Raw genomic sequence first — 23473 nt, forward strand, 5'->3', positions numbered from 1 at the left:
TCTTCTCCAAGTCTCCAGACTCCTCTCACAGCCTGACCTCAGTTCCAGCCTCATCCACCCAAACCAGGATTGTTTCTGTTCTCGAAACATGCTGTATTTCCCCTTGACTTTGTCCATTTGCCCAAGCAGTGCTTCCCTCTCAACCCCGGTTGCTCTCTTTATTCAGGCCCCAGTCTAAAGGTCAGCTTTTCTTTGAGCCTTCCTTGAATCTCTGATACAGATTGGTTATTCTGCCGTCTGCACTCCCATCACATTTGGCTCTTAATCTCACTTATTAGTCTCTTCATGTCTTGTCATTATGGGTTTACTTCTCCCCCTCTAGACTCTGAATTCTGTGAGTGCTGGGGCAGCACACTTTTTTGTTATTTGCCTTTATTTTGTGTTGGTTTGGTTTTCAATCCTGCTTGTACTCCAGTACTTAGCCTAGCACAGGGCATATATGAAATATAAGCTGGGGGCTTCTTGACTGTTTTCAGTGGAACGTCTGTGAAAAATGTTCATATTATCTGGTTATATTCTTTTCAGTGAACATATGCAGATTTTGAGAGAGCAAACGAATACTTAACGGAGTATAACACAGCTGTAATTTATAATTGCTAACTGTTTCATTTTACCTGCAGAAACTCACAACCACCTGCGGCCTAAATAAGCTGGGATTGTACACCCGGACCCTCTCCCTCCTGCTCATGGAGGGATATTAGGCTACAACTGAGTGAGGGTGATTGGGATTATACTTGGACAAGCAAATCTTTGCAGTTTCCAAAGTTTTAGCAAATTAGCTGTGATCATTTCACAATTGATCTATGCTCTGGCTCCAGGATAAGGAATATGGAGATTCAATAAGTATTATAGAATGAATAAATGAAGAAGGCAACAGGGACTATCAATGAATTGTCCAGGGATTCCCTGGCGGTCCAGTGGTTAAGACTCCGTGCTCTCACTGCCGAGAACCTGGGTTCGATCCCTGGTAGGTTAACTAAGATCCCCCAAGCTGTGTGGCTCGGCCTAAATAAATAAATAAATTGTCCAAAACAATGACTAATTTTTTAACTTTAGTCAAACTTTGGTTGAAAGCTTAAAACTTTAATCTCAGTAGTTTAACCCTCTCCCCCATGAAAGAAAAACGTCTGTGTATGATTAATTCAACACAACATAGAATTTACCTGCTTTTCATTTGAAATATGTATTTTTGTTTAGAGAATCACTTTACCACACATTGATTGCTTTTATAAAGTTTTTTTATATATATTTCCATGCTATCTAGGCCTCAATCATATCATATATATATGTATATATATATGAATATTTTTGTTTCTTCAGCAAGCATTTGATAATTTCTTATGATATTACTATCATAAGATAAATACTTATAATTTCTATTAGTATCTTCCATTATTAATAAAATATTGATAATTTATAGACTGTTGAAATTAGATAAATATCTGGAATTTCATTCAAGTGAAGTATCTGAAGTCATAAATGGTTTCGATTATTTTCCCCTTGCCTCTTTGACTTACTAGTTTTTTTGTTGTTGTTTTTTTAATTAATTTATTTTTGGCTGTGTTGGGTCTTCGTTTCTGTGTGAGGGCTTCCTCTAGTTGCGGCGAGCGGGGGCCACTCTTCATCGCGGTGCGCGGGCCTCTCACTGTCGCGGCCTCTCCTGTTGCGGAGCACAGGCTCCAGACGCGCAGGCTCAGTAGTTGTGGCTCACGGGCTTAGTTGCTCCGTGGCATGTGGGATCTTCCCAGACCAGGGCTCGAACCCGTGTCCCCTGCATTGGCAGGCAGATTCTTAACCACTGCGCCACCAGGGAAACTCCACTTACGAGTTTTGATCCCATTTAACTCTCAGTGAACGTAAGCCATGTTCTTGCCTGCTCTAGATTTTCTCTAACTACAGAGGATGTTTCCAGAATAAATAAACTCCCAGAGGCCTCATGATATAAAGGGAAACCACAGCAGGACTAGTCTGATTTACTTAAAATAAATAAGAATGAATTTACTGTCTGGTCTCAAATACTGTGGCTTGGACACATGGGAGAAAGGAGTAGTTAGGCCTAAGATCTTGGAGTCACCTTCTTTGCAAAGTTTTAAGTCTGTTGAAAACAGACTGTTCTAATTAGGTGTTCTTTTACTTAATTGAGGTTTATAAGAACTTAATGGAGTTTGAAGAGCAAAAGTACCTCAATATGCATAATATGCTATTTGCTGTCATTTTTTTTAATGTGACATCTAATGAGAAAGGCAGCTAACCACATCTAAGTTCTCTTTAAGAGATGAAAATAACAGAGATTGCCTCAATTGAGGCAAAACTCTCTTTTAGTAGGTTGAGGGAGGCTATAGAAAAAGTGACCGATGATGAATTTATTACTTAAGTAGGTAATTTTAGCTCTACCTGGCCAAATCATTCAAAAGCAGCGTTCTGGCTGGGTTGAACCGTGCTTGGAAACATTGATGACAATTCTGATTCACAGGCTGTTGCGCAGGAAGTGAGTTAGGTCTCTGGGGGAGCATGGTTAGCCCCCCCTGATCAGTCTGCATGTGTCTCATCTTGAATCATGCGACAAAATGAGGTTATTTTATGTTTTTATTATGTTTACTCCTATAGTCATGTATTCATTTAAAAAATGATCAGTGCTATTGAAAACAATTTGAGATTAATATTTTTAGAAAGCAGGGAATTACAAATCACAAAATTCTCATTTGGTTGGGAATGAAATGATTCTGATAATTTGCTGATGGTGTTTCAAACTTTTACCCCAAATAAAATATCCTTTGCTTTATGAGCATCCATCATCCGTTTAAAGAACTGAAGGCATCTGAGTAATATTCTAATCTTTTTATTGTGGCTAATGTTAAAGTAGGTTGGAAGATTGCAAGATTGTGACTATTCTGCATTTTGATCACTTTTTGTGGTTGGATGATCGTAGTTTTGGAGTTGATGTTTTGGAGGACAGGGAATGCAGAGGATTTTTTTAAGGTTTAAGGAAGCTATACCACTATATTCAGGCCCACGACCCAAACATATATCTCATGGAAAAGAGAGAGAGAGAGAGAGGTTGAGAGAGAGAGAGAAAGAAAAGGAAAGAAAAAGCCACATAAATCAGGGTGGACCACTTTAATTTCTCTGGATTTCCATTAGTAGTGGGCCAGTAGGACTACTTAACAAATCTCTGGTTCTCCTCTTCTGGCAGATGGCAGGATTGTATTTCCCTACCTCTTTTTTTTTTTTTTTTTTAATTAATTAATTTATTTATTTTTTCGCTGCGTTGGGTCTTCATTGATGTGCGTGGGCCTTTGCGGCGAGCGGGGGCTACTCTGCATTGCGGTGCGCGGGCTTCTCCTTGCAGTGGCTTCTTTTGCTGCAGAGCACGGGCTCTAGGTGCATGGGCTTTGGTAGTTGTGGCGCACAGGCTCAGTAGTTGTGGCTTACGGGCTCTAGAGCGCAAGCTCAGCAGCTGTGGCTTCGCACGGGCTTAGTTGCTCCGCAGCATATGGGATCTTCCTGGACCAGGGCTCAAACCCGTGTCCCCTGCATTGGCAGGCGGATTCTCAACCACTGCACCACCAGGGAAGTCCCGTCCTTACCTCTTATAATATCAGCAGTGGACACACAACTAGTGTTGGCCAGTGAAATGTGAGCCAAAGTGCTAGTGTGTGAGTTCCCACATCTTCAGTACTCCACCACTCTGGGCCCCTTGGCGACTACAATGAATAGCATTCTTTCTAGTCCTCTGATTTCATAGTAAGCAGGAAGTGTGAGTGAGATATAAATCCTTTTTTTGTGTGTTAAACCAGTGAGATTTTGAGGATGTTTGTTACTACAGCATAACTTAACCTACACCCAAGTATGTCATTCGTCAAAAGATCTTGCGTTGGATGTTTGTAATGTCCTTTGCAGCATACTGATTCTCCCGCTTCTGCCTCTGGAGCCTACGGAAAAGCAGTCTGAATTGAAAACCAGGGGAAAGTGATGGCAGGAGGCACACAGAAGAAAGAAACAAAGAGGAGACTATTTTTCAAAAACACTGGCATAAAATCTAGATGCAAGCTTCAGAATGTGAGATCCCAGACAGTCATCTCTACTTCCAATGCCTGTGCTTTCCTCAAGCAAAACCAAGGACTTTTAAACGGAGGGCAGAGTTGTAGCAAGTGTTTACACTACCTCTTATACACTGTTATTTTATATGGGTTTCCTTTCTTATCTGGATCTAATTTTTAAATTCTTCTTAGCCCTGTTGTCCTTTAGAGAAATTTATAGCTACCATGAATACAGTCTTGCAAATGCTTTAATCTGCCAAGACTTCTTCCCCGCTACTGAGTTTGCATATTTCTTGGCCCATTCACAAACATCTCTCCCACACTGAGCATGAAACACACACTGAGTAGGCATGCAGAGATAGACACACAAGCTGTTGAGTTTCAGATGTCATAGGAAGGTGTATGTTTCTTCACAAAATATATTTCTTCTCAAAATATAACTGACTAATTGTTGAAAGCAGAAGTAACTAAATAGCAATAGAGTTTTATTTCCCAAGAACTTGTGATAGAGTTTCACGTATGTGTGTGTACGCATATAATTTCCTTGACAGTTGATAAGGGAAGGCTATCTATCTAAAATATATTTTTATAACAAGCACAGTCCTGCTAATTTTGATCAGATAGTATTATAAAACATCACAACAGTATAATAAATAAGCTGTGGTTTTATAGAGAAAGGAGGACCAACATAGATGGTCTAACATTTAATATATTGTAAGTATGTATGTGGTATCATTAATGAGGATGTTGTCTTGATTAGTTCCACTAAAAAACAGGAGAATGAATTGCTAAGAATTCTAACACATAGTGCCCTCAAAAATGCATGTTCATAGAAAAATATATTTCACACATATGTTCTTAAATGAACTAGGTCACATGTAAGTAGTCCAAATCAGATGGCTGGATTTCAAGATATGTCAATTCAAAGACTAATAACTCAGATGCTAGAAAGAAATTTGTGGAGCAGTTCTCAAACCCTCAGTCCCAGAGTGAAACAACTGCGTCAGATCATTTCTGTGTAGTCTCCCTTCTCTTAAAAAAGTATTCAAGTTCAACTTGATGTGATCTTTTCATAGTGAATAAATATAGACAGTGCACGGAATTGTTTTGAATTATTATAAACCCGATACAGCGTTCAGTACACAATCAGATATCAAGAATCAAGATTCACAGTTCAAGTTGCATTCGTATTTCAAGCATTCGCCTTGATTCTGCATTTGCTATTCATTAGATCCAGGGCTACTGAAAGATATTCAGATACAGAAGCAATCCTGATGACTGGGCCGCTGCATCTGGACCGACTGTAATCACGCTTTGTAATCTCGCAGTAGGAAACGTGAAATTACTGGCATTGTATAAAAAGGGCATCACAAGGGAAACTGGTTTGCATATACACAGTGTTGTTGTGAGTTCTTTGAAGTGTGGCATAAAAACAAAAGTGTAACTATTTACAGATCTACACCTGCAGAATCCAGTTAATTGCAAACCTTTAATGCCTCTGCCTCCTTAAAATTCTGTATTTATGCTCTGCTATGGTGAAGAAGAACACTTGTAACCCTTTAGTTACTTTTTTTTGGAAAGAAATTGATAGTATTGGGAACTGGGAAAATACTAACTTTTAACCAAAAAAGTGTTGAAGAAATCATATAAAGAATACTTCAGAATTCACATATTAAAGGTTTTATAAGGAACGTATATCACATTCCAATCATAACGTTATGATAAATTCTGTTGAAATGATCTGGAAATCTATTTTTGAAGAAAACAGCTGTGGGTAAGGTTTGTGCTGACTTTTGTTATGTCTGATTCCTTTTTCTCTGCCTCTAAACATACCAAAGTCTTGCCATCATAAATAAATCCAAAATTATTCTCCCCTCTGAAATTGGCAAAGATGGGAGAAAAAAATGCCTGGTGATGATGAGGATGTGGAAAATGGTCACTGGGGGATCCTTGCTGGTGCGATTATAAGTTGTTTTAACCTTTTAAAATAGTAACTAAACAGTATATATTAAGACTCCCAAATATAGTTATACTATTTATTTTACTCAGTAATTCTAGAAATTATTCTCTGGGAAGACAGCTGCACATCGATTTTTATCCAGAGAGCTATTTATCAATATTTATAGTGTAAAAAAATTGAAAGCAACCTAATGTTGTATTACATAATTTTATTCATATAAATACAGACATTTAAATTTATGGTTTTGAAGAATATTCCACAATATAAAAAAATACTCATTATAGAAAAAGTGAAAGAGCAGGACAAAAATCTTTACATACCTTATTATCCTTAATAATAATCATGTGTATTACATGATATATTAATATATGAAAGAGACTGGCGTGAGGTATAAGCAAGAAGAATTGTCTCTGAGTGACTGTGTTACAATTTATCTATTGTCCGTTTTTCTCTTTCTCACGTTTTATATAATGAGTCTATATTACCATTGTAATCAGAAAAAGTAGATGTTTTTAGAAAATACATAACATTTTTTAATAAAATAAATTGTATCCACAACCTATAGTTAATATAGAAGTACTCTTTCTGCTTTTTTAGTTTTCCTATTTCTATTTTATCTAAATAAAGTGTTTTAGTTTCCATAGTGTTTTGGTGATCTGCTTGCTCAGTGAACAGTATATTTGGAACATTTCCCTCAGGATACTAAATGTTTTTATATCAATATTTTTAATAATGGGTAATTTAAAAAAATTATATCAACGTGCCATCGTTTAAGTATTTCCTTATTATTCAATATTCTTTTTTTTTCTAATTTCTACTCTTACATACATCCTTCTAGGTAAAAGTTTGCACGTATTTGTTATAATTTTCTTGGGAATGATTGTTGTCAAGGCCTCTTTGCCTCACCAAAATGTCTTTTGCACATCATTAGTGATCTATCCTCATCATTGTATTTAATGGCTCTCTTTTAACATGCCTGGCTGTAGGTATTTGACTTCTTATATTATGAGTAATTTGCTGGTGTTCAGGGTCAGCAAATTATGACCACTGGGCCATGGGGCCTATTTTGAACAGCTCATGGTGTTTGCTTTTTTAAAGGGTTGTTAAAAAAAAAACAAAACCCAGAGAAAGAGAAATATGCAACAGAGACTCTATGTGGCCTGAAAAACCTAAAATATTTACTCTTTTGACCTTTATAGGAAAAGTTTTCTGAACCCTGAAGTAGAGGCATAAAAGAAATGGTTCTTGTGCTTGGTCCTTCTTCTTGTCTTAGTTTCTGTATAATTTCATAACTAAGTTGGCATACTTTTGTATCTAAATTTGCATATATGTCTAAATTTGTAAAGGGTTATAAAGGTTTTTATCCTTTATGAATAGCACAGATGTTTTGACGCAGGCAATTAAAGAATTCCTATGCGAATAATTTTATCCCTTTTCTTCTTTATGTAACCTTTAAAAATATGACCATGAAAAAACAAAAAGTAATTTCATAAATAGTGAAAATGTGCTCAGTGTTTTGATATATTTTTAAGGAGAGGATGACGAAAGCATAGAGGCTGAGTTATTATTTTCTAACGTGCTGCATTTTTTTTGTCATTGATATCAAAAAGGACCCTCTAGATTCCTTTATTCGTCAAATTACATAAAGCCATTTAATCATTAAAAATGCCTTCTCTAAACCCTATAAAAGTGCCATAGTTTTGTACTCTGTTAGCATTATTTGCATATATCATACACAGAAATTTTCATTGAGTACTTACTATGTGCCAGATACTGTACTGTACAATTTTGAAGTTGAATATGAGTTCAATGCCTGGCTTCCCACTGACTTCTTATCTGCCCTTTGACAACTTGTTTCGCTTTTCTAAACCTCAGTTTCCTCATTTGCGAATGAGGATAATTATAGTATCCCTGTCAGAAGGCTATGATGAGGACCTAATGAGATCATCCATTAATGTTTGACCTGGTTTCCAACACAAAGTGATAGTTTATTGAATATTGAATCGGCTAAGCACTTGCATAAGTAAATAGGATACGTGTATTCACATCCCGGCTCTGCTACAAAGTGATGACAGGTGAGTTACTCTATTACTCTGAGCCTCAGTTAATGGACATATAAATTGGAAATGGTAGTAGTACCTATAGTGCACTATGATCGCATGTGTGCAAAATCCTCAGAACGATTTCTGGCATGAAAGTGCTCAATAAATATTGGCCATTAACTTTTATAATTTCTGTTATCTCTATAGTTTTCTCCCTCACTATGATTTGTATTTGTAACTTAAGAAATTTATTAAAATATCAAAAATAGGGATGTGTGTATGGAGAATACAAAAATTGCTGTTTTTATGATCTTTGTTAACTATGGGCTAGTTTGTGGCACTATGTTGGCTGGAGAAAAGTTGGTCTCCATAATGTCTTTATGTGGAATATACTGTTGTTACTTGTTTTAATTTTGATACATCAGACCTTTAGAGCTGCCTGTCAAAACATAGTGACATTTAAGTGGCAGAGCACCTGGACCAGTTTCAGAACCACCGTCTAACGTGACACGAAAATTTACGGGCACATTATTGTGGCAGTCACTTATCCCTCCACCCCTTCCTCGTGTCAGAAACTCCTTTCTTTCCCTTAGAGGCAGCTCTTCATCTTCAGAGAGTACAGTGAAAAGCGAGTGGTCACATAAGAAGATTGTTTAATTTGTCACAGAGAACTGGGAATGTTTGAAACTATGAACCAAATAACTCTTGAATTTATGTATGCATTTGCCTGAACATGAAGATGGAAAGATATCTATATGGTATAAAGAGGTCACATAAGACCACAATCCAACTAAATTGAGTTAGTTAATTCATGTCCACAGTCATTTCTGAGCTATCTGTGGAAATCAGAGATGAAAATTCATGATTAAATTTTAATTTAAAATAAGCTAGGACACACTATCTTTTAAGCAAAATGAAAAAAATAATGTTAATCTTTGCTTTCAGGGAATATGGAGCCATTGATGATGTAGATATTGATCTGCATATTGATGTTAGCTTTCTTGATGTAAGTATCAATTGAAGCAATATGATTGGTACATTTAAAAAACACTTTTATTCTTGGAAGAAATTTAATTTTAGTTTCTCTTGTACATAATACTATAAGTAACATAATGACTTTGTTAAAGTGATTTATGAAGAAATGCTATGACTTGTCAAAAAAGCAGAGATTTTATATACATATATATTTTTTCCATCAGTTCTTGTAATATATTCTGAAACTTATGGGCTTGTAGTATATCATTATTTCTTAAGTTTTCACTTTACTTTTCAGATTTAGAAGGCAAAAATTAAGAGTACTTTGGCTTTCTTTTCACAAGCAAATAGGTTTTGAAATAACTTATAGGCCTTAATGATTTAAAATAAGTTTAAAAAATTTTATCTGGAAGAAAAATCAAGAACTCTAAAAGATGACTAATTCATCTTTCAAATATTTGCACAGGAGGAGATTGCTGTGGCATGGGAAGTGATTCGAACAGAACCTATAATTGTCCGACTACACTGTTCACTTACACAGTATTTAAATGGCCCAGGTTAGTTTTATTTCTCTATTATTTTGAATGTTCATTAGTTGTGCATTGTGCATTAAGTAAAATGACTGTTCATTTTGTAATTCTGAACATAAATGCAGCCATCTTCATAATGATACTTAAATATACTTGCATCCTAACAGAGGTGCTTTATGACCAATATAACTATTGGAAGCAGAAACATATAACATTTAGTTTTATAGTTTTCAGAAGTTGACAAGTTGCTGTGAAACAAACACAAGAAAACCTAAAAGAGAATTTTGCATATAATAGATTCTCAGTAAGTATACTTAGGGTTGCCCTTAAGTTTAATTATTTGTGTCTCTGAACCTGAGATTTAATTTTAATGTTTACTTATCTCACCTTTGATTACTGACGAATTTAGCCTAAGTGTAACATATTTCTGTTTTTGAAAATGGGGATCATAATAATATTTTTGTTTTCCAATACCTGAAGGGATGATTTTGCTTTATCTCAAGGAATAGTTGTTTATAACACAGGACCCTATTATAAATCTTGTCAAGACTTACTGGATTTAAATGTTTTCTCTGCCTACTAACACACACTCTCTCTCTCTCTCTCTCTCTCACACACACACACACACACACAACTGCATCTACTCATATTATTGCAGTTATCTACTGCTGCAGAACAAACCACTTCAAAACGAAGTGGCTTAAAACAACTTCTCTCTCACCATTCTTTGGGGCTCAACTGGGCAGCTCCTGCTTGGCGTCTCCCGCGTCTTTGCAGTCAGATGGTGGGCGGGGTTTATGTCATTAATGGCTCCACGAGGTTGGATGCTCAAGATGGTTGGACTTCAGATGGCTAGCAATTGATACAGGTGTCATTTCGGGACCACGCAGGGCTCAGCTGGGGCTATTAACTAGAGTGTCTCCTTACACACGGCTTCTTCGTGTGGTTTGGGCTTCTTGTAGTATGGTGACAGGGATCCGAAAGCAAGGGTTCCAAGAGACAGGGTGTGCTAAAAGGCTCAACGGCTCTTTCGCTGTATTCTGTTGATCAAAATTGTCAATGAACCCACCCAGAATCAAGGGATCGGGACATAGACGGCACCTCTCGAAATTGTGGCCATTTTTAATCTGCTGTGCACACATTACCGTGGTCTTTGCACATTTCTCTTTAGGCATATCAGGGAACTTATATCTACTGTTAGTTTTCACATAAGAAAAATATTTGCCCTTTCAAGTTTATGAAATATATAGGAAGGTCTCTCATTTTGAAAATGTCTCTGTTGTCACCATTTTTTAATTTTTGGGTAATGTATTCTACTTAAATAATCAACATACAGTAACACATAGTAACTGATGTGATTTAATGCTAGGCAAAGACAAATAGATGTTACATATCTTTATTTTGATTATTTCAAATATATAGAAATGTAATAAAGAAGAAAAATAATTCCTCATAATCCCTCTATACTGAGAAACCTGTAAATCGGTTGGTGTTGTTTCTGTTTTCTGTGCACGTGTGGTTTATTTTCATGAAGTTGACATCAAATTGTATAAATATCTGTGTGCCTTAATGTTATGTCATGAGCCTGTCCTCCAGTCGTTAAATATTCTAAAATGGAATGATTTGTAATATCTGCACAATATTCCAGCCTATAAGTGTATGTGTTTTTGCTGTTTTCCCACGTATTCTGCGGTATCGCTAATATTTTTCTTTCTTTAGTGATTTGAAATGTACTTATTCTATTTTATTCTTATGGTGGTTAAAAGCAAAAGAAGCACTCATGTCTGGACTTTTTCTTTAATTAATGGGGTTAGGAAGAAAATTGGGTCATTTAATCTCTACTCACCCCAATTCCATCTATGCAAGATGACGATGTGGCATGCTTTTATGTAATCTTACCACTGTTACTCATGTGTTTATGTAATCTTGAATTTTAGGCAGAGATTTTCCATTCACAGTATCTCTTTAAAGATTTGTCACATTTGCATGGTTTTATAAATATTTCAACAATTATATTTTAATTCACGTTTAGATCATTTTATTGCTCAATACTATTTATTTGGTATCGCAATTCATCTGTAATTTCTTATTTTTTCATCTTTGTTAGTTGATTTACATGTTTAATAGTTTGTAAACCAAAGAAACGTGAGGGTTATGCTTCATTTTTCATACCTAAGAATGACTCTTTGTTTTGTGAACGACACAAACTTGACCAACTATAAATTTATGGGCTCATAACAGTTCCCCCCAAAAAGGCAAAAGTGCTTTAAAAACTTCTGCTAGTCTGTGTCTGAAGTGTTTAACTTTGTTCATTTGTAAGAAATCTATCTTGGTTTTGTTTATGTTTTGTTATGTGTATTTATCGAGGTATTTTTTTCTATTTCTCCTTGATATTACTTTTTATATATTTATTTTTGATTGGTATGCTTACCTTCTTTATCTGCTCGCCCCAATATATGTAGATTGGATCTAATTCCCGTATCCTCCATGCTGTTTATCATTTCGCTTAGTCTTTCATCCGTCACCTCTGATTTTCTAAGTTTTTTTCATTTGTCTTCTACTCCATTGAGTGAATTTTTTTCATAATTTAGGCTTTGATATAATGTTCCCCTTCTATTTTTAATTTTACTACAATCTCTGCTGATACCATATTTTCCCCTCTTTATTATCAATTGCTTTCATTTTATTTATGCATCATTTTGAATTTTGTTCACAAAATCAATAATCGTCCAAGAATTATAATTTTGTTCCTATAGATGTGAGTTTTGTTTTCCTCAGAATTCAAGCAGTGTCGAAATGCACTTCTTTCAGAAATTAGTGTGATTTGTGTATAATTTCTTCCGATAAGAAGAGTAAAGACTCTTTATAATGAAAACAGGAAATACAGAGACAGTGTGGGGAAAAAAAAAAGGATAGTAAAGAAAGAGAATTCCAGGGACTTCCCTGGCGGTCCAGTGGTTAAGACTCCGCGCTTCCAGTGCAGGGGTTGCGGGTTCGATCCCTGGTCGGGGAACTAAGATCCCACATGGTATGCGGCCAAAAAATAAAAAAAATAAAATATTAAAACTTCTTTAAAACAAAAAGAGAATTCCACATTTACTCATTTACTGTACTCTAGAGTTAGTTCTGATAAGAATTGAAGAAATACACCTCCTTATCCAATTTGAAGTTAAAAATAAAGATTATTTTTATTGTACATGGGGAAATATACTTTAAAAAGACAAGGTTGTTATGATTCTTATGGTACTATATATTTTTTCCAGAATTGCTGGTATATAAGTCTAGTTTATGATCTCAAGGACAGGGCTGCTTTTAGTTTAAAGTGATAAATAGCTGATGTTATTAAAAATGTTTGCCTGTGCAGATCATCTCATTATTGATACCTCTACATTTACATGATCACAGTGTGGGACTAATTTTCACATATCTTGAGCGACCCTCACTTATTGCCAACCCAAATTACGAGACAAGGAAAAATTGAACTTTTACCTTTTGTAAAACAGAAAATATTTTACTAGTATATCTTTCTCATTCTATTGCCCCCAAAACTGAATGCTGTGGGGAATTTGGTTGAGGTAAACTTTTAATTTTGGAAGAATAGACATATATAATATTTATTACTTTTCCTATAAAGGAGCATTTATTTGTAGATTCTACTTTTAAATGTTGTACAGTTCTGTGTTTTTGGATTTTGGTTTTGTTTTTGCCTTAAATGACTGATTTTAGCTAAATTTATTCCTGAATATTTGTGTACTACTTACTTGTTTGCTTAATGGCACTTTTATATTCCAGTTTATTTTCTAACTGATTGTTTTGGCTATCAAAAATCTATTACCTTCCTTTTTTAAATTGTGGTAAACATAATATAAAATGTACCGTTTTTAAGTGCACAGTTCAGTGGTATTAAATACTTTAACACTGTTGTGCAGCCACCACCACCATCCATCCCCATAACACCATGTGTTCTTTTTTTTTGTTGTTTAACATCTTTATTGGAGTATAATTGCTTTACAGTGTTGTGTTAGTTTCTGCTGTATAACAAAGTGCATCAGCTATACATATACATATATCCCCATATCCCCTCCCTTTTGTGTCTCCCTCCCACCCTCCCTATCCCACCCCTCTAGGTGGTCACAAAGCACCGAGCTGATCTCCCTGTGCTATGTGGCTGCTTCCCACTAGCTATCTGTTTTGCATTTGGTAGTGTATATATGTCCATGCCACTCTCTCACTTCGAAGGAAGAAAAGAATATATGGTAGACCTAGGTTTTATATTTCTTGTGAACCCAATCAGGAACTAGAATATAGTCCTATGCATATAATATATCCTTAGAAAATACTTAGTAGTAATTTGATAATTATTAGCATCATGATTTAAATTAGTAGATATAGTACAGGAACAAATTTTATTCTGTCTGTGACTTGCTTTTCATATGATGGCATACAATTACTTTTGTTTACTTCTCACCAACCATCTTGTACGTTGCAATTTGGAGTTTTAGTCCTCAGCATTGAAATGTTTTTGGTATTTCTTCCTGTTCCAGGACAAAAATCAGAAAAATAAAAGGTATTTGTTTAATAAATTGCTGTACTTTAAAAAAAAATCTATTACCTTTACAAACATTTAAAAAAATTAATCTAAAACATTTTTAGGTTTACAGAAAAACTGCAGAGGTAGTACAGAGTCCTCATACACTCTACATCCAATTTCACTGATTACTAACATCTTATATGAATACATTAAATACAATAAATTACAATAATTAATTAATTTTACATTAAATTTAATAGTAATAAGAATTTTGTCACTTGAATTTTGGAATATTTTTGGAAGTAACATCTTGTTAGCTCTTTCAGTATATTCCAAAATTTGGGGTCATTCAGATTTTATACTACTAATTGAGTCAATGTTGGTGACATTTATTTTCTAGTCATTCATAGTATGAATAAGTTTTGGTCTTTGTATTATTAATTTATAGGATAATTAATATATTCTGGATAAACAGTTGTGTCTATTATATCTCTTCTTTCTCTCTCTCTGTGTCTTATACAATTTTCTTCAGTGAAGATTTCAGTTCTAGTGTGTTTTGGATTTTTCTGCATTTTTTTAAACCAGCTCCCTTTTGTTTCTTTGCTTCCATCTTCCCAGTTACTTTTTCCATCTGCCTGAAAAGAGACTGTGTCTTCTTAAATCTTAGAGAGAACACACTGTGTTCTAGTTTTGTCATCTTTTTCTTTAAAAAATAATTCCCCTGGGTTTTCAAGTTAGGATTTTTTATTCACTTTTCTATAGCCTTGGGTTTGGGACACGTGGGATTGGAGTGATGTACTCTCTATGTTAAGGGATTAGAATGTTTTCAGGAAAGAAACTGATGGGTGATATAACACCCATTTTCTTTGATCAGTGGAGTGTTTGTATCTCAGACTAATGGCCAAGATGGTGAGGCAGTTGGGGATACCAGCCTGGTTTACTATGTGGAGCATGTGTGGTCTGAGAATGTCCTATTAATAAGACAGTCTTTGCTCTGTCTTATTAATAACCAACAGTTATCCCAACTGTTAGTATGAATGGTGCTACCCGTGCTCCTGTGCAATATCATCCTTGCATTTGCATGCTAGCTTCCATCTCCTTTCACCTAATTAAGATACCCTTCCAGCAATTCTCTCTCTCCTTCTTGTACTGTTCATGTCTCTTTCTTCCAAAAGATTTCCTTCAGGAAAAAAAAAAAAAATTCCTCTCATCTTTAAAACAAACACCTTTAGACCTCAAATCACTCTTAACTTAGTCCCTAACACTCTGCTTCCCATGACTGTTAAATATCTTCATTAGAGTTGTCTCTATTAGCTTACTTCAGTTTTTTTTGAAATTCAATTTATTTTTTCTACAGCAGGTTCTTATTAGTTATCTATTTTATACATATTAGTGTATATATGTCAATCCCAATCTCCCAATTCATCCCACCACCACCACCTCCCCCCTGCTTTCCCCCCCTTGGTGTCCATACCTTTGTTCCCTACATCTGTGTCTCTATTTATGCCTTGTAAACCAGTTCATCTGTACCATTTTTCTAGATTCCACATATATGCATTAATATATGATATTGTTTTTCTCTTTCTGACTTACTTCACTCTGTATGACAGTCTCTAGGTCCATGAACATCTCTACAAATGACCCCAAATCGTTCCTTTTTATGGCTGTGTAATATTCCATTGTATATATGTACCACATCTTCTTTATCCATTCGTCTGTCGATGGGCATTTAGGTTGCTTCCATGACCTGGCTACTGTAAATAGTGCTGCAGTGAACATTGGGGTGCATGTGTCTTTTTGAATTATGGCTTTCTCTAGGTATATGCCCAGTAGAGGGATTGCTGGGTCATATGGTAATTCTATTTTTAGTTTTTTAAGGAACCTCCATACTGTTCTCCGTAGTGGCTATATCAATTTACATTCCCACCAATAGTGCAAGAGGGTTCCCTTTTCTTCACACCCTCTCCAGCATTTCTTGTTTGTAGATTTTCTGATGATGCCCATTCTAACCGGTGTGAGGTGATACTTCATTGTAGTTTTGATTTGCATTTCTCTAATAATTAGTGATGTTGAGCAGCTTTTCATGTGTCTCTTGGCTATCTGTATGTCTTCTTTGGAGATATGTCTATTTAGGTCTTCTGCCCATTTTTTAATTGGGTTGTTTGTTTTTTTAATATTGAGCTGCATAAGCTGTTTATATATTTTGGAGATTAATACTTTGTCTTTTGATTCATTTGCAAATATTTTCTCCCATTCTGAGGGTTGTCTTTTCGTCTTGTTTATGGTTTCCTTTGCTGTGCAAAAGCTTTTAAGTTTCATTAGGTCCCATTTGTTTATTTTTGTTTTTATTGCCATTACTCTAGGAGGTGGGTCAAAAAAGATCTTGCTGTGATTTATGTCAAAGAGTGTTCTTCTTATGTTTTCCTCTATGAGTTTTATAGTGTCTGGTCTTACGTTTAGGTCTTTAATCCATTTTGAGTTTATTTTTGTGTATGGTGTTAGGGAGTGTTCTAATTTCACTCTATTACATGTAGCTGTCCAGTTTTCCAAGCACCACTTATTGAAGAGACTGTCTTTTCTCCATTGTATATCCTTGCCTCCTTTGTCATAGATTAGTTGACCATAGGTGCATGGGTTTAACTCTAGGCTTTCTATCCTGTTCCATTGATCTATATTTCTGTTTTTGTGCCAGTACCATATTGTCTTGATTACTGTAGTTTTGTAGTATAGTCTGAAGCCAGGGAGCCTGATTCCTCCAGCTCCTTTTTTGCCGCTCAAGATTGCTTTGGCTATTTGGGGTCTTTGCCGCTCTGTACAAATTTTAAGATTTTTGTTCTAGTTCTGTAAAGAATGCCATTGGTAATTTAATAGGGATTGCACTGAATCTGTAGATTGCTTTGGGTACTTTAGTCATTTTCACGATATTGATTCTTCCAATCCAAGAACATGGTATACCTCTTCATCTGGTTGTGTCATCTTTGATTTCTTTCATCAGTGTCTTATAGTTTTCTGAGTAGAGGTCTTTTACCTCCTTAGGTAGGTTTATTCCTAGGTATTTTATTCTTTTTGTTGCAATGGTGAATGGGATTGTTTCCTTAATTTCTCTTTCTGATCTTTCATTGTTAGTGTATAGGAATGTAAGAGATTTCTGTGCATTAATTTTGTATCCTGCAACTTTACCAAATTCATTGATTAGCTCTAGCAGTTTTCTGGTAGCATCTTTAGGATTATCTATATATAGTGTCATGTCATCTGCAAACAGGGACAGCTTTACTTCTTCTTTTCCAATTTGTATTCCTTTTATTACTTTTTCTTCTCTGATTGCCGTGGCTAGGACTTCCAAAACTGTGTTGAATAATAGTGGCAAGAGTGGGCAACCTTGTCTTGTTCCTGATCTTAGAGGAAATGCTTTCAGGTTTTCACCATTGAGAATGATGTTTGCTGTGGGTTTGTCATATATGGCCTTTGTTATGTTGAGGTAGGTTCCCTCTATGCCCACTTTCTGGAGAGTTTTTATCATAAATGGTGTTGAATTTTGTCAAAAGCTTTTTCTGCGTCTATTGAGATGATCATATGGTTTTTATTCTTCAATTTGTTAGTATAGTGTATCACATTGATTGATTTGTGTATATTGAAGAATCCTTGCATCCCTGGGATAAATCCCACTTGATCATGGTGTATGATCCTTTTAATGTGTTGTTGGATTCTGTTTGCTAGTATTTTGTTGAGGATTTTTGCATCTATATTCATCAGTGATACTGGTCTGTAATTTTCTTTTTTTGTAGTATCTTTGTCTGCTTTTGGTATCAGGATGATGGTAGCCTCATAGAATGAGTTTGGGAGTGTTCCTTCCTCTGCAATTTTTTGGAAGAGTTTGAGAAGGATGGGTGTTAGCTCTTCTCTAAATGTTTGATAGAATTTGTCTGTGAAGCCCTCTGTTCCTGGCCTTTTGTTTGTTGGAAGATATTTAATCACAGTTTCAATTTCATTACTTGTGATTGGTCTGTTCATATTTTCTATTTCTTCCTGGTTCAGTCTTAGAAGGTTATACCTTTCTAAGAATTTGTTTCTTCCAGGTTGTCCATTTTATTGGAATAGAGTTGCTTGTAGTAGTAGTAGTAGTCTTTTATGAGCTTTGTATTTCTGAGGTGTCCGTTGTAACTTCTCCTTTTTCATTTCAAATTTTATTGATTTGAGTCCTCTCCGTCTTTTTCTCGATGAATCTGGCTAAAGGTTTATCAATTTTGTTTATCTTCTCAAAGAACCAGCTTTTAGTTTTATTGATCTTTGCTATTATTTTCTTTGTTTCTATTTCATTTATTTCTGCTCTGATCTTTATGATTTCTTTCCTTCTACTAACTTTAGGTTTTGTTTGTTCTTCTTTCTCTAGTTCCTTTAGGGGTAAGGTTAGATTGTTTATTTGAGATTTTTCTTGTTTCTTGAGGTAGGCTTGTATTGCTATAAACTTCCCTCTTAGAACTGCTTTGCTGCATCCCATAGATTTTGGATCATCGTGTTTTGTTGTCATTTTTCTCTATGTTTTTTGATTTCCTCTTTGATTTCTTCAGTGAGCTTTTGGTTAGTAACGTATTGTTTAGCCTTCATGTGTTTGTGTTTTTTGCGGTTTTTGCCCTGTAATTTATTTCTAATCTCATAGCGTTGTGGTCGGAAAAGATGCTTGATATGATTTCAGTTTTCTTAAGTTTACCAAGGCTTGATTTGTGACCCAAGATGTGATCTATCCTGGAGAATGTTCCATGTGCACTTGAGAAGAAAGTGTAATCTGCTGGTTTTGGATGGAATGTCGTATAAATATCAATTAAATCTATCTGGTCTATTGTGTCATTTAAAGCTTATGTTTCCTTCTTAATTTTCTTTCTGGATGATCTGTCCATTGGTGTAAGTGAGGTGTTAAAGTCCCCCACTATTATTGTGTTACTGTCGATTTCCTCTTTTATAGCTTTTTGCATTTGCCTTATGTATTGAGGTGCTCCTATGTTGGGTGCATATATATTTATAATTGTTGTATCTTCTTCTTGGATTGATCCCTTGATTATTATGTAGTGTCCTTCCTTGTCTCTTGTACCATTCTTTATTTTGAAGTCTATTTTATCTGATATGAGTATTGCTACTCCAGCTTTCTTTTGATTTCCATTTGCATGGAATATCTTTTTCCATCCCCTCACTTTCAGTCTATATGTGTCCCTAGGTCTGAAGTGGGTCTCTTGTAGACAGCATATATATTTAGTTGTTTTTCTGGGGTTTTATCTTGTTCCTTCTTCTGGTACATAGTCCTCTGCCTTTTCATTTGGTCTATCTGTCTGTGAATGTCGTTTTCATTCCACAGGCTGCAGGATTGTAGTTCTTGCTTCTGCTGTCTGCCCTCTAGCTTCCTTCATTTTCTTTCCTCTTTTTTTCTCCTTGAATACGCTGTAGATGTGTTTCGGATGCATCATTTCACAAACGCTGCTCTTGTCAATGTCACCAGAGACTAGAATATTGCTTAATGACCCCATGACCAATTTTGAATCCTCATCTTAATTAACTTAGCAGCATTTGATAACAGTTGTTTACCCCCTCCTTGGAAATTTTTTTTGAATATGTGTCCAGATTAACAGCATTCTGGAATCTTCCATCCTCCCAGCCATTCCTCTTCAGCCTTGTTTGCTGAGCCTCTAGATATTGAATGTCTCAGGCTGAATCCTTAGACTTCTCTCCGCCATCTACACTCACTCGTAGTTTCTCATCCAGCCTCGTACCTTTAAGTACATATGTATTTTTGCTCTTCCACATAGAAGTCTTTGTTTTTTTTTTGGCTGTGCTATGGGACTGGTGGGATCTTAGTTCCCCGACCAGGGGTTGAACCCGGACCCTTGGCAGTGAGAGCTCGGAGTCCTAACCACTGGACCGCCAGGGAATTCCTCCCACATTTATGCCTTTAGCACATTGCTCTCATCCGAATGCATAAACACTGGATTTCTTTATCCAGTTGCCTACTTAACTTTTCCACTTGAGTGACAAATAAGCATCTCAAATTTACAATAGCCAGAGTCAAGTTGCCAGTCTTCCCCACTGCTCCAAACCTGATTCTCTTGCAGTCTTTCACGTACCAGGAATTGGTAAGTTTCATCCTTCTGGTTGCTCAGGCCAAAAATCCTTTGATTCATCCCTGACTCCTTTCTTTTTCTGACACTTTAAATTCAGTCCATCAGCAAAATCTGTCAGCTCTCCCAGAGAGTGTGAATCCAAAATATTCACCACCTCTGCTAATCCAAGCCACTATACTCTTCCCTTAATTACTGTAATGAGTTCCAGACTGATTTTCCTATTTCTATCCTTGCTCTTTACCGGGAACCTACACTGTTTGTGGTCCTTGTCTCATCTCATCTCCTAACGAGATACCTTGTTCACTCCTCTCCAGCTCTCCCTGCTGGTCCTAGAATATTGAAGCACATTTCTTCCTCAGGGGCCCTGCCCTTGTTTCCTCTGGCTGGGACCCTTTTCTTCCTGCCATATTATCTAATGTTGAAGTCTGTTTATGCCCACATAACCTTCAGCACCCCCCCACCCTTTTCCATCTTTATTTTTATCCAGAGTCTTTATCACCACGTGACATTTTATCTATTTTCTTATCTATTTTTTGTCTGTCTCCTTCTCTTTACTAAGGCTCATGAGGGCAGGGATATTTGTGTATGTTTTTTGCTACTCTATCTATAGTGGCTGGCACAGTGAGAAAACAATAAGTACCCTTTAAACCAGTGAATAATGAATGGTGAGTGACTCTTTTGGAGGTTATCTATTTCATAAGCAGCATAGTCATTAACTTATAGAAATATATATATCTGATAAAAATATGAAGCACACAAGAGGGTGTGCAGTGAAAAGTGAGTATCCTATGCCTTACTGTCATCCTCCATTGTTTTATTCTTAAAAAAAGGTCTATGTGTATACAAACATCTCTCTTCCACCTAAGGAATAGTGTGCAAACTATCCTACACATTGCTGTTTACACTTAATATATATTTTTGGAGATCATTCTTCATTATTATATATAGTGCATTTACATATGCATATATTATGCATTAGTATATATAATATATACTAACCTAGAATGATCTCCAAAATCTCTCTATAAAGCATAAATAGCCATGTGTAGGATTGTGTGTAGACTATTTTAAAACGTGTATGTATGTATATACATATATATTACATATATATAGTAATATATATATTACTTTTCAGACTTTTTCCTGGCTGATGGTTGAGTTTCAACTCAACATTTAGACTGATTTTTTTTCCTTTGCAGTGCCCACTGTTGATGTCTTTCAGATTTCCACAAAAGAGAGATTTGGATTGGGACATCAGCTGAAAAAGTAAGTTTTCCAATGAATAAAAAACAAATTTCTGTTAAAGAGAACTGAGTTCTCATTTTGCTCACCACTCCCCGCCCCATTTTTATTCAACAAAGCTTTTTGAAGTAAATGCCTCAGGAGCGGAAGTCATCCTGATGCTAAGAGCTGCATCAATAATTTAGTTGGCAAAGCTCACTTTTAGAACTGAGCCAGATTCCTTCCATCTGCCCCCCTGGATTCACTCTCCTCCCTCTAACATCCTGCCTTCCACCTGAGGAGGTGGGCATATAAAAATTAGAAAATAAACCCTTAATGTTTAGAATTCCACATCTTTGAAACTAAATTCAATTTGCAACATATATTTAGCACATTATATTATGCAGTGTTTTCTTTTTAAGGACTCCATATAGATTCATCAGTTGTAACAAATGCACGGCTCTGGCAGGAGATGTTGGTAATAGGGAAGCTATGGGCAGGGGGCATATGCAAAATCTCAGTACCTTCCTCTCAATTTTGCTGTGCACCTAAAACCGCTCTAAAAAAATAAAGTCATTAAATTAAAAATAATTTTTAAAATGAGGGAGAAAATTGGGTGAGGGAAAAATATCATAGGGGAAATTTTCTCAGTTTCCTGTACTGGATTAGGTATCCTTTTCCAGTGCAACTGGCTTTGTTTTTTCAATTGGATTTTGTTTTCAAGCCAGTATCTTACAGGTCTTGGAACTAAGCATGGAGCCTGCCTTCTATGTTAAGCCATTCAAGTTGGCCACCACCTCATCTTAGCACATCTTTTTTTTTCCCCCTATGATTTTTTTCCCTCACCCAATTTTCTCCCTCATTTTAAAAATTATTTTTAATTTAATGACTTTATTTTTTTAGAGCGGTTTTAGGTTCACAGCAAAATTGAGAAGAAGGTACTGAGATTTTGCATATGCCCCCTGCCCATAGCTTCCCTATTATCAACATCTCCTGGGGCTTCCCTGGTGGCGCAGTGGTTGAGAATCTGCCTGCCAATGCAGGGGACATGGGTTCGAGCCCTGGTCTGGGAAGATCCCACATGCCGCGGAGCAACTGGGCCCGTGAGCCGCAGCTACTGAGCCTGCGCGTCTGGAGCCTGTGCTCCGCAACAAGAGAGGCCGCGATAATGAGAGGCCCACGCACCGCGATGAAGAGTGGCCCCCACTTGCCACAACTAGAGAAAGCCCTCGCACAGAAACGAAGACCCAACACAGCCATAAATAAATTAATTAATTAAATTAAAAAAAAAAAAAAAAAGCACTCCCTTCTTCAAAACTATCAGTTAAAAAAAAAAAAAAAAATCTCCTGCCGGAGTGGTGCATTTGTTACAACGGAAGAATCTGTATTGACTATGATTATCACTCAAAGTCCAGAGTTCTACTTTAGGTACTTTTGTAAGCCACTTAAGAACTTTTTGGGGTGGGGGTGAAATGCCATTGGTCCAAATGAGACAAGAATTATAAAAGCACAGAAGTCTAGGAATAGATAGCTTCCTACCCTTAATGACATTTGAGTACAACATTTGAGCTCAGAAAAAGAAATTATGTGTGTAATCCCAACCCTGAGAAATTAAGGAAAGCTATACTCTGTATTCACTGTTGAATCACCTTGTAGAATACGTAACATTTTATTAATAGTTCCACCCAAATGTTTAACATTTTTAAAAAGTTATTTACTTTTATGGGCAGATTTTAATTATATGAAAAGTTTGGTATATGAACTAGAACTTTATTTAATGACCCTTGATAAATTTTAGACTAATTTAGTTTCTTTCCTTAATTATAAATAACTGGGTTTGTCTGTGATCTTCTAGTCTAAAATTATATATAATAAAATTTCAAAATCTGATCTCATCCTCACAATGTCGTAAGAGGAAATTGAAATATAAAGAGGTTATTTTCCAGAAACATACAGCAAGTTAGGAAGGCAGATTTAGAATCTAGGCCCTCTGTTTTTGCTCAGGAAATAAGAAACACTCATTAAACTTTTTCTGTGATTCTTTATCTTGTGTGTTTCTGGCAGTAA

The 23473-nt window shown here is 35.9% G+C and overlaps 1 protein-coding gene across 4 annotated transcripts in view; it reads left to right on the plus strand.

Moving 5' to 3' along the window:
• PARP8 (poly(ADP-ribose) polymerase family member 8) overlaps positions 1–23473 on the plus strand; it is a 179268-nt gene that overhangs the window by 107003 nt on the left and 48792 nt on the right. For all 4 annotated transcript variants that reach the window (XM_061189243.1, XM_061189241.1, XM_061189240.1 and 1 more), the window contains 3 exons: positions 8988–9048; positions 9484–9574; positions 21385–21451. In XM_061189243.1, the coding sequence (XP_061045226.1) occupies positions 8988–9048; positions 9484–9574; positions 21385–21451 (219 nt within the window). The remainder of the gene's footprint in view (positions 1–8987; positions 9049–9483; positions 9575–21384; positions 21452–23473) is intronic.

The sequence above is a fragment of the Eubalaena glacialis genome, chromosome 4 (assembly GCF_028564815.1).
Source record: "Eubalaena glacialis isolate mEubGla1 chromosome 4, mEubGla1.1.hap2.+ XY, whole genome shotgun sequence".
Classification (NCBI taxonomy): Eukaryota; Metazoa; Chordata; class Mammalia; order Artiodactyla; family Balaenidae; genus Eubalaena; species Eubalaena glacialis.